General features: G+C 42.1%; 1 protein-coding gene across 5 annotated transcripts in view; it reads left to right on the forward strand.

Moving 5' to 3' along the window:
- Positions 1–12,580, forward strand: part of adamts9 (ADAM metallopeptidase with thrombospondin type 1 motif, 9) — a 254,369-nt gene that overhangs the window by 11,030 nt on the left and 230,759 nt on the right. For all 5 annotated transcript variants that reach the window (XR_007249201.2, XM_048547294.2, XM_059649931.1 and 2 more), the window contains exon 3: positions 6,425–6,590. Coding sequence is in view for 4 of the 5 variants with exons in the window: in XM_048547294.2 (XP_048403251.2) it covers positions 6,425–6,590 (166 nt within the window). In the remaining variant the exon portion in view is untranslated. The remainder of the gene's footprint in view (positions 1–6,424; positions 6,591–12,580) is intronic.

Genomic DNA, 12,580 nt, shown 5'->3' on the forward strand with positions numbered 1-12,580 from the left:
AACAACCCAAGAGGAATTGTGGCTACTGCACACATATATAGGAGCAGGTTGTCTACTCAGAACCCTAGCAGTCACAACTAATGTCTTTTCCTCACGTGGCAACACTGCTTTTCATCTCCACCAGCAAGTGCTTTCAAAATCTCATACCGAGCTGATACATATTCGCAATTTGTCTGAAAGTAATTGAAGATCCCTCCAAGTTTACTCGAGGGGCTGATGTAGAAAATGGCAAAGCTGGTGTAAAAGCAGCTATGGGTGCTGACTGGCATGATAATACATCTAATCAACAGATTTCCAGCCCACACTCCAAATGATTAACACCTTCACCATGATAATGTTTGGGTTGTGCGGAAAGTGTGCTCATAGGGCAGAGATGGTAACCAGCTTCAAAAACTGCACTGTCATGTGGCCAAAGGAACCTGGAGCAGTGCCTTATTTCCCATCTTTGCTGGGCAAGCAGCTTTATAGGAAAAAACACTTCAGGCTGATCAGGTGTAACCTGAAAAAACAAAGGAGATCACATAAAACAAATGAAAAGGACCATGAGGCAGTAAATTGGTGACTAATTTGAAAGGAGCACCAAAGTCTTTATAAACTTTAAATGGATAGTCGCAGGAAGAGTGGCTCCGATCGGGGTCGGGGGGACATGGGAGGTGGCATAAGAGAACACTAGGTATGTGAGTACGTAGACTCTGCTTTCAGTGGAGAAGTGGGTGTAGCAGTAAAGTGATGCTGACAATAAAAACAGAAAAGATAAAGCACTTTAAAAGATGTCAGTAGTCATTTGAAATTTAGTCCGTCTGATTGGCCTGTTCTAGGTTATTGAAGAAAGAAAGGGTTGAATTTGTGGAAGCCCTGAGTATTGTCTACCAATTCTCCTTAGCTTGAGTGGTACCAAGGGTTGGAGGATTGCAAATCTTACATCCCTATTTAAAAAGGGGGAAAGAGATAAACTCAGCTACTAGGGCCGTTCAGGTGGCAAAAAAAGTTTTATAGAAACAGTGATCTGTGACAAAGTATAAGTTATTTATAACAAATCCAAGCTTGGATTTGTTAAGGTTAAATCATTTTTGATTAGCTTACATTCTTTGAAATATCAGAGAGAATTGATGAGAGTACTGTGTTTGTAGTATGTGGATTTCTAAAAGGAATTTGCAAAAACAACCTCGTCATTTACTAGTTAACAAAATGAAAGGGAAACATTCAATCAAAAGGCAAAGCAATGTAAGTACCAAATTGGTTAAGGGAGTAAAAGTCAAAGTGTAGCAATGAGCAGTTGTTTTGACAGTCTGAATGAGAAAGCGCTGTTTTGTGGGGTTTGAGCACTGCTATTTTGTTATCTATTGGGTGGCATGGTGGCTCAGTGGTTAGCACTGCTGTTTCACAGTGTCATGGACCTGGGTTCAGTTCCACCCTTGGGTGACTGTCCATGTGGAGTTTGCACATTAAGAACAAGGAGCAAGAGTAGGCCATCTGGCCCCTCGAGCCTGCCCTGCCATTTCATAAGATCATGGCTGATCTTTTTGACACTCAGCTCCACTTACCCGCCCACTCGCCGTAACCCTTAATTCCTTTACTGTTCAAAAATCTCGCCTAGTCTTAAAAACATTCAACAAGGTAGCTTCAACTGCTTCACTGGGCAGGGAATTCCACAGATTCACAACCCTTTGGGTGAAGAAGTTCCTCCTGACCTCAGTCCTACATCTGCTTCCCTTTATTTTGAGGCGATGCCCTCTAGTCCTACTTTCACCTGCTAGTGGAAACAGCCTCCCTGCCTCCACCTTATCTATTCCCTTCATCATCTTATATGTTTCTATAAGATCTCCCCTCATTCTTCTGAATTCCAATGAGTATAATCCCAGTCTACTTAGTCTCTCCCTGTGTCTGCGTGGGTTTTCTCCGGGTGCTCTGGTTTCCTCCCCCAGTCCAAAGATGTGCAGGCTAGGTGGATTGGCCATGCTAAATTGCCTGTAGTGTTCAGGGATGTGGAAATTAGGTGGGTTATAGGAGGATGGGTCTGGGTGGGATGCTCTGAGGGTCGATGTGGACTTGTTGGGCTGAAGGGTCTGTTTCCATACTGTAGGGATTTTATAAATTAAAATTTAAAAAATTAATAACCTCAATTTGGGTATACGAGGGCATAATTTCAAGAATTATAGATGATACAAAACTTGAAAAAATCATAAACAGTGAAGAGGATAGTAACAGACCTCAGGAGGATGCAGAACTCATGAACTGGGCAGACCCACAGCAGATGTATTGTAATGCAGAGAAGTGTAGAAAATAGAAGGAGGTAGAGAGAAACAGGAATTATAGACCAATTACCCCGTCATTGGTACTAGGGAAATGTAGTAGGCAGAGCACTTGGAAATGGGTTTACACAGAGTCAGAAATAGCTGGAAATACTCAGCAGGTCAGCAGCATCTGTGGAGACAAATGAGAATTAAAGTTCTGGGGTCCAGTGACCCTTCTTCAGAACTGATTGTGGCCAGGAAAAGAATGGTGTGTATACTGAAGATGGAATGGAGTGAGGGGGGTAGTAAACAATAGGTTGAGATGGAGTCAAGAAAGAGAGCAGAGCGAAAGGGCAGACAAAGGAATGGGTAAGGGTCAGCCTAGGAGAATCAACAGCTGATGATGGGGACCATTAGTAGCTGACAATGGGTAGTTTGTGGTAGCAGTCCTTATGATGGCAAAGCCCAGTGTGTGGGGATTGGGGTAAAGACATGGGAGAAAGTGCTCAGGCCCTACAATTATTCAACTCAATTGTGAGCCCTGAAGGCTGCAAGATCCCCAAGTTAAAAATGAGAATCTGTTCTTCCAGCTTACACTGAGCTTTGCTGATGCACTGCAGCAAGCCTGAGACAAAGATGTTGGCCAGGGAACATGGTGGTGGGTTGAGGTGGCAGTCAACTGGAAGCTAGGGATCACCTTGCAGACAGTATATATGTGCTCTGCAATGTGATTGCCCAGTCTGCATTTTGTCATCTCACCATATAGGGGACCACTGTAAACAGTGAATACAATAGACTGGATTGAATGAAGTACAGGTAAATCGGTGCTTCATCTGGAAGGTATGACTGGGATTTTGGATGGTGAGGACAGATGAAGTAAATGTTAGACTTTCTGCGATTGCATGGGAATGTGCTGTGGGGGTGTGGGCAATGTTGGGAGTGGAGTAGGTGTAAACCAAGGTGTCTTCGAGGGAACAGTACCTACGGAATTTGTTTTGTTTCAACAATTTGTTTTGTTTCTTTTTTCTTTGGAGAGAGATTTATGGGAATCTGTTGGAATTTTTCAAGGATGTAACAAGTAGGTTGATAAAGTGGAACCAGTGGATGTGATGTACTTGGGCTTTCAGGAGGCTTTTGATAATTTCCTGAATAAGAGATCAGCATGGGATAGTGGGAGTGGACTGACACGGATAAAGAAAACAGAGGGTAGGAATAAATGGGTCTTTTTCTGAGTGACAGTCAGTGATTAGTGAGGACCACAGGGATCATTGCTTAGTCTCCAGCTTTTCACAATATGTATTAATTTGTTAGATGAGGGAGCTAAAAGTAGACTCTCTAAGTTTTCAGATGGCATATTGCCTGGTGGCAAGATGAGCTGTGAGGACAATACAGAGATGCATCTGTGCTTTGGACAAGTTGAGTGAGTGGTCAGGTGTTTGGGCAGATGAGGTATATTGTGGATAAATGCGAGATTATTCATTTTTCATGCAGAAATAGTTTGGCAGATAATTATCCAGATGATGATAGATTATGAAAGGAGAAGGTACAATGAAACCTGGGTGTCCTTGTGTACCAGATGCTGATAGTAAACCAGCAGGTAGAGCAGATGGTGAAGAAGACAACTGGTATTTTGGTCCTCATAGCGTGAGGATTTGAGTAAAGGAGAAGGAATTTCTAGCTACAGTTGTACAGGATCTTGGTGAGACCACACCTGAGATATTGTATGCAGATTTTGTCTCCTTATCTGAGAAAGAATGCTCTGATTATGGAGAGAGTGCAAAAAATATAATATTCTTAGAGGACTTGACAGAGTAGATGTGGAAAGTTTCTTCACCCCTGTTGAAAAGTCTAGAACTAGATGGCATAATCACCGAATAAGGGTTTAAGGCAGAGGTCAGGAGGAATTTCTTCTCTCAGGCAAGTGAACATGTAGAATTCTTTACCACAGAGGTCTATTCTGGCTGGGTTAATTAGTATATTCAAAGCTGAGGTAGACAGATTTTTCATCAGTAAGGGAACCAAGGGTTTTTATGAAAAGTAAGGGAAATGAAGTTGAGGATTATTGGATCAGCCATGACCTCATTGAATGGCACAGCAAGCTGGATGGGTTGAAAGGCCTACTTTTGTTACTGTGCCTCATAGTATTACTGTTTACCAGACTGATTCCTGGGATGGCAGGACAGACATGTGAAGAGAGAGCGAAGAGGCTAGTGGAGTTTAGAAGAATGACGGGGAATCTCATAGAAACCTGGAAAATTCTAAAAGCGGTTGAGGCCAAACATTGAATATTTTCAAGAAGGTCTTAGAGATCTATTCTTGGGGCTAAATGGATAAAGGGTATAGGGAGAAAGCAGGAACATGGTGCTGAGTTGGATGATCAGCCATGATCATATTGATTAGTGGAGTAGGGTTGGAGGGCTGAGGCCCAACAAAGTGATTGATTTTGATAGGGAGAATAAGGAGAATCTCAGTCGGAATATTTTGTTAAGTTCTGGTCGCCACGCTCAAAAAGTATGACAAAGTCTTAAAACAGTGTCAGTTATGTGAGGCAACTGGAGAAGCTAGAGTTGCTCTTCTTTGTGGAGAGAAGTTTAAGAGATTTGATCAGAAGTTTTAAAAAAAATCTTTGAATGCCAGTAAAAAAAACAGCAAGTCTGATAATGGAGAACAATTTATAATTCAGCAAAAGCAAAGGAAAGGATTGATCCAGAGGAAGAAAATAGGGAATGAGAGTCAACCTGCAGGGAACAAAAAACTGATTTAATAAAAAGTTTCTATACATACATGATGACATGATTAGCGGAGGCAGATATAAGTTCCTTGCAGTCAGAAATAGGGGAAATTATAACAAGGAACAAAAAAAGGCTGAAAAATTGAAAACACATTTTAGTTCTGTCTTCATAAAAGATGACTCAAGTAACTTCCAAGCAATGTTAGACAACCAAGGGTCGAGTGAAAGTTGTGAATTGAAGAAAATTGGTATTACTAAAAAACAGTGCTAGAGAAATTCATAGAGTTAAATGGTGACAAATCCCCAATGCCCTGTCGCACTCTGAGGTGCAAATTAAAGGAAGTAGTCCTTGATATTTTGGAAATAGTGGTGATTAGCTTCCAAAATTCTGTCGACTCGAGCAGTTTCCACAGATTGGAGGGTAGCTAATGTAACCCAGCAGCTAAAAAGGGAAAGAAAGCAGAGAATTGTAGACTAGTTGGCGTAACATCAACAGTGTGAAAAATGCAAAAGGATATTGTAAGACATGATAACAGAATGCTTCAAAAGCATTAACGGAATTCGACAAATTTAGCATGGGTTAATGAAAGGTAAATCATGCTTACTGCAAGAGTAATTTTGAGGATGTAACTAATAGAATAGATAAGGGAGAACCAGTGAATGTGTGTATTGGATTTCCAGAAGGCTTTTGATAAGTGCACAAATAAGAGCCTAGTGGACAAATTTAAAGCACATGGGAATGGGGTTACAGATGGAGAATTACTTGACAGACTGGGAACAGAGTGGGATAAATGTGTCTTCCTTCTACGTGGTAGGTAACGGCAAACCATAGGAATCATTGCTTCGGACCCAACTATTCATGATTTAGATAACAGACTTTAATGACTGAACTAAATGCAATATTGCCAAGTTTGTTGATGACACAAAACAAGGTAAGTTTGAAAGTCCTGAGGAGGATACAGGCAGACTTCAGAGCAATGTAGAGAAGTTGAGTCTTGGTGGAAACACATGGCAAACGTTGTAAAACGAAGATAAATGTGAGGTTATATATTTCAGTGTGGGGGAGAAAAGAAAGGCACCTTCTGTGGAGAGAGAAACAGAGTTAATGTTTCTTGTCCAGTATGACACTTCTGTGTTTGAAACAAAATCAGTATTTGAGCAGAAGGTAGGATGTCGAGAGCAAGAGGTATGTAGAGAGAATAGTAAGTAGGTAGTCAATAGTAACAAACATAATGAACTGGATGTTTCACCAGATAAATTCAAAGCAACAAATTGATTTTTAATGCAAAAGTTACAAATCAGGAACTCAACCACCCTTATTATGTACTTTATTCAGACAACACAATTTTTGTTGAGCACGTTTTCATTTATCACACAGCTTTTTAAGAACATACTAGGAATGCTAAATGGGGGATAGCTGCTGTTAGTTTAATAAATATTTTTCAATGTTCTTTCACAGCTTGGCACCTTCAGGTCTCATGATGGAGAGTATTTTGTTGAACCTCTTGTTCTGCCTGATGGGGAAGAGTATGAAGAAGAGCACAATAAACCACATCTTGTGTATAAACAAGATGCATTGAAGACTCAAACGACAAGGGAGGCCACAAATATTTGCGGCAACTCAGGTATGTTAACAACCTTTAAGCACATATGTGATGGCTGCATACAGCATATAGCCACAAACAGTAGAAAGTGGAACACAAAAGATGGAACATTGACATAATGAGAAGTTTTCATATTTTATCTTAAGATACTTATCGCATTTGATTTCTTTAGATCAAAAATTACATTTGGGTAATGACACTTTGGCTTAATAAGATTTGCAGCAACAGGAACCATAGCCAGAGCTTAAGAGGAAGTGTTTAATAAACAATTGAATTAAATGCGTATATTTCTAATTACATTCAGTTAGATAATGAAAACACTATTCTACTTTTGCCATGAACAAGGCATTTTTGTTTTATTTTTGTAATTTTTGGTATGTGATTCAATTGGTAAAAATGGTCAGATTCTTTTCAATTTATAATTAATTAAACTGATAATTTTAAATTTTAATGGTTGTGTAATTATTGAAGCCCTTTGTAAATGTATGTTCTTTTCCTTTCTCTGTAATATTTTGGACTGCATCTACTTAATACTCCTGTTGCACACATTGATTCTGAACTAATCATTTTCTGGAGAAAAGTTGTAACTGCACAAGAATCTGATAAGGATTGTGCATCTGAAAGCTGATGATGCTGTTCCAATTTAGTGGCAGAATACCTACAAAAGAGCATGAAATTAAAGCCAGCTATTGTAAAAAGACGTATAACTTCTTGTATTGATCTTTTCACAAGTTTGCGGAGAAATTTTGATTGAACATTGGAATATTTGTTGTAAAAGCCTTTTAATACCTCACGATAAGTGATGAAAGATGTTTGGATTGATGTATATATTACACTGTGGAGTGGTCGGTCTTCCAAGTTTTATTGAGTTGTGACACGGATGCTCGTTTTGCCGTAATTGTAATACTGTGGCTTAGATGTCATAATCTTAACATCAGCATATGTCACAGAGTTAAAATTAACCACTGCATGAAAATTTGAATTTGAAGTCTCAGTTACAGGAAATAAACTATGGTAGTGCAAAGAAAATTTGGAACTGGTTCTTAGAATGACCAGTAATGCTTGGTTCACAACCAATGTTTGTTGAGGTGTAACCCTAGTACTTAGAAACATGCAGTAGCTCTCAGATGCAGATTGACAGCAATGAAGCAAATGGACAGTCCCTCAAAAAATTAGGCAGTATAGTTCCAGTTAGAACTAGAAGGCAGCCAAGGATGTTAATAACATGAATAACAACTATTTCAACAGTACAATATGAATCCTGTTCCTCCCTTTTGTTAATGGAATATTTCTGAAAATAAGGTACGCTGAACATACTTATTAATTGTCAGCATAAAACTAGGACCAGTTCAATCAAGAAAGTCAGATTGGAGACTGTATGAAGCTAATTTAGCATCTGGGTTATAGGAAACTATATAGAGTGAGAAATTAACACTAGATTTGAATTTTGTTTTCACGTGAAGCAATTTTGATCTTATTAGAGCCATCTGAGGAGTTTCTGAAGTTCTTGGTGTCTGATCTCATCTCAGTTGCTAAATGATTGATTAAGATCATGTAGATTTCTTTTATTCATTTACAGAACAAAGATGACACAACTGTTGCAGTCTTCTGGCTGCAGGTGCACTAATAGGGCTGGTAGGGAATGAGTTTCATAATGTTGGCCCAGTGACAGTGAAGCAATGATGATATAGTCATTATAATCTGGGGCTTGGTGGGAAAATCACAGGTGATGCTTCCATATATATGCTACCCTGATCTGTCCAGATGGTAGATCATAGGTTTGGAAGGTGCCCTCAAAGGACCTTCATGCAGTTGCCTCAGTGGATCTTGTCGGTGCTATGTACTGTGGCAACCATTGGTCAGTTAAGGATGGTGTGCCAATCAAGTGGGCTGCTTTGAGCTGAATGGTGTTGAACTCCTTGCATGATATTGGAGCTAGACTCATCCAGGCAAGTGGAGTATTCCGCCATATTCCCGACTAGTGCCTTGCAGTTGGTGGACATGAATTGCAGAGACTGGAGATGAGTTACACACAATGGGACTCCCAGCCTCTATCTTGCTGATGTAGCCACTGTGTTTATGTATTTGAACCAGTTCAGTTACAGATTAATGGTAACCTTTGGAATATTGATAATGCGGGATTCAGTGATGCTAATGTCATTGAATGCTGAGAGGGGAGATAATTTTATTCTTTCCTTTTTTGAGGAAAGTCATTGCCAGCATTTTTTGGCACAAATATTAGTTGCCACTTGTCAGCTCAAGCCTGAATGTTGTCGAGGTCTTGCTGCATAAGGCAACGACTGTCTCAGCATCAGTTGATCATGAATAATCCCAAATAATTTTCAAACGTCAGTGAACATCCCATTTCTGACTTGGTGGAGGGAAGGACATTGATAAACATTAAGGCTAGGATACTCACCTGAGGGACTCCTGTGGTGATGGCCTGGAGCTAGATGACTGATATCCAACATCACAAACATCTTTCTTAGTGATAGGTGTGATTACAGCCAATGGCATGTTTCCCCTGATTCCATTGACCCCGGTTTTGCTGAGGCTTCTTGATGTCACATTCAGTCAAATGCTGCCTTAGTATCAAGAGCAGTTACTCTCATCCCACTTCTTGTGCTCAACTCTTTTCTCCACGTTGGTACCAAGATGGCAATAAGATAAGGAGCTGAATGTATTTTGTCAGAATTCAAACTGACTGTCAGCAAGCAGGTTTTTGCTAAGTGTGTGCTGCTTGATAGCACATTTCTCAATAACTTTTAAAATCATTTTACCGATAATCAAGAGTAAACTGATTGGGTGGTCTTTGACTGTGTTGGATTTGGCCTGCCTTTTGTGTACAGAACAAAGCTGGGCAATTTTCCACCTTGACACATAGAAGCTCCTTTAGTGAAACAACTTGACTCTGGGCACAAGTCTTCAGAGCTGTTGCCAGTGTGTTAACAAAATGTGGACACAGCAGGCCAAGCAGCATCTTAGGAGCACAAAAGCTGACATTTCGGGCCTAGACCCTTCATCAGAAAAGGGAGGATGGGGAGAGGATTCTGGAATAAATAGGGAGAGAGGGGGAAGCGAACTGAAAATGGATAGAGGAGGAGATAGGTGGAGAGGAGAGTATAGGTGGGGAGGTAGGGAGGGGATAGGTCAGTCCGGGGAGGATGGACAGGTCAAGGGGGCTGGATGAGGTAGTAGGTAGGAAATGGAGGTGCGGCTGGAGGTGGCAGGAGGGGGTAGGTGAGAGGAGGAACTGGTTAGGGAGGCGGGGACGAGCTGGGCTAGTTTTGGGATGCAGTGGGGAGAGGGGAGATTTTGAGGCTGGTGAAATCCACATTGATACAATTGGGCTGCAGGATTCCCAAGCGGAATATGAGTTGCTGTTCCTGCAACCTACGGGTGGCATCATTGTGGCACTGCAGGAGACCCGAATGGACATGTCATCTAAGGAATGGGAGGGGGAGTTTAAATGTTTTGTGACTGGGAGGTGCTGTTGTTTATTGCGAACTGAGCGAAGGTGTTCTGCAAAGCGGTCCCCAAGCCTCCGCTTGGTTTCCCCAATGTAGAGGAATCCACAGCGGGTACAGCGGATGCAGTATACCACATTGGCAGATGTGCAGGTGAACATCTGCTTGATGTGGGAAGTCATCTTGGGGCCTGGGATGGGGGTGAGGGAGGAGGTGTAGGGGCAAGTGTAGCACTTTCTGTGGTTGCAGGGGAAAGTGCCGGGTGTGGTGGGGTTGGAGGGCAGTGTGGAGCGAACAAGGGAGTCACGGAGAGAGTGGTCTCTCCGGAAGACAGACAAGGGTGGGGATGGAAAAATGTCTTTGGTGATGGGGTTGGATTGTTGATGGCGGAAGTGTCGAAGGATGATGCATTGTATCCGGAGGTTGGTGGGATGGTATGTGAGAATGAGCGGGATTCTGTTTTGGGGGTTATTGCAGGGGCGGGGTGTGTGGGATGAGTTGCGGAAAATGCGGGAGACACTGTCGAGGGCATTCTCGACCACTGCTGGGGGGAATTTGTGGTCCTTGAAGAACGAGGACATCTGGGATGTACAGGAGTGGAAGGCCTCATCCTGGGGGCAGATGCAGCAGAGGCGAAGGAATTGGGAATAGGGGATGGAATTTTTGCAGGAGGGTGGGGGAGAGGAGGTATATTCTAGGTAGCTGTGGGAGTTGGTGGGCTTGAAACGGACATTGGTTTCTAGGTCGTTGCCTAAGATGGAGACAGAGAGGTCCAGGAAGGTGAGGGATGTGTTGGAGATTGTCCAAGTGAACTTAAGGTTGGGGTGGAAGGTGTTGGTGAAGTGGATGAACTGTTCGAGCTCCTCTTGGGAACACAAGACGGCGCCGATGCAGTCATCAATGTAACTCTATTATCTCTATTGCCAGTATGTTGTCAGGGTCCATAGCCTTTATTGTATCCGGTGCCTTGTCATTTCCTGATATCGCCTGGTTTGAATGAAACTGGTTGAAGCTGTGATGTTGGGGGCTTGAGAAGGAGTGACAGGATGAATTAGCTACTCAGCACTTCTGGCTGAAGATGGCTGCCAATACTTCAGCCTAGTCTTTTGCACTAGTGTGCTGGGTACTCCATGTCTGATGATGGGGATATTGCAATCCTGTATGATTGAGCTAGTTCAGTCACTAATATGTCTACAGAGCCAAGCTTGGTGATACACATTAAAATAGTCAACAGGGTACATTTTGTACCCTTTCTACTCTCTGTGCTTCTGCCAGTTGTGTTCAATATGGAGGAGTACTGATTAATTGGTGATGTGAGATTGAGGTGCGCAGAGGGTGGTAATAGGCAGGATGTTTGCTCGTGTTGACATGCCACAATAAGGTCTGGAGACAATGTTGAGCACTCCTGAGTCAACTTCCTTTCAGTGAGACAGGACAAATTCAGGGAAGGCGATGATGGTGATTGGAATATTGTTTCTAAGGTACGATTCGGTGAGCATGATGGGATCAGGCTGTTGCTTGGTGAAGAGAAAGCCCAGTCAATTTCGGAACAATCCTCCAAATGCGGGTAAGCAGAACTTTGCAGGGTTGACAAGGCTTGGTTTGCCATTGCCATTTTCAGTACCAAGCTGGTTCTTTGTGCTCCATACAGATTCATTGCTTTTTGGCTTTGTAATGATTAAATACAAGGAAATGACTTGCAATGTCATTTCAGCGGGGATTTAACACTCAACCATGTTGCTACGGTTCTGTAGTAACATGTAGAGCAGACCAGGTAATGATTGCAGAATTCCTTCTGTAGAGGACATTAGTGGGCTAGATGAGTTTTTGATAATCGATCAGGGAAGAAGTCGTAGCCTCTCCTTATAACTGAAGAGTCAGAGGCTGAGGGATGACCTTGGAGACGTTTATAAATTCATGACGGTCATAGATTAGTTGAATAGACAGGATCTTTTCCTCAGGGTAGGGGAGTCTAAAACTAAGGAGGTATAGGTCAAAATGAGAGGGGAAAGATTTAAAAGGGATCCGAGAAGCAACTTGTTCACACAGAGGGTAGTGGAGGTGTATGGTGTGAGCTGCCAGAGGAAGAGGTAGAGTTGGGTACCCGTGCAGCATTTTAAAAGACGTTTGGATAGGTACATGAATAGGAAATGTTTGGAGGGATGGAGCCAAACACAGGTAAATGGAACTAGTTCAGTTCAGGAAACCTGGTCAGCATGGATGACCTAACAGTCCCCATTAACAACTATTCACCCACCCAGACTGATCGTTAGCAACTCCTTTGTCGGTCCAACTGTCTTTCTCTCTCTTTGGGCTCGATCCTATCATTTACTCCCTACCCCACCCACCTCCCTATTTTCTGCATATAAACTGACGTTTTCCCAGCCACCATCAGTTGTGAGGAAGGGTCACTGGACCCAAAACATGAACTTTGTTTTCTCTTCCACAGATGCTGCCATACCTGCTAAGCTTTTCCAGCAACTTTGTTCTTGTTGCCTCTATTGCTTTAACTGTTTTCTTCCCCTTAACATCCTATGTGCCTAT

Source organism: Stegostoma tigrinum, chromosome 11 (assembly GCF_030684315.1).
Source record: "Stegostoma tigrinum isolate sSteTig4 chromosome 11, sSteTig4.hap1, whole genome shotgun sequence".
NCBI classification, from domain to species: Eukaryota; Metazoa; Chordata; class Chondrichthyes; order Orectolobiformes; family Stegostomatidae; genus Stegostoma; species Stegostoma tigrinum.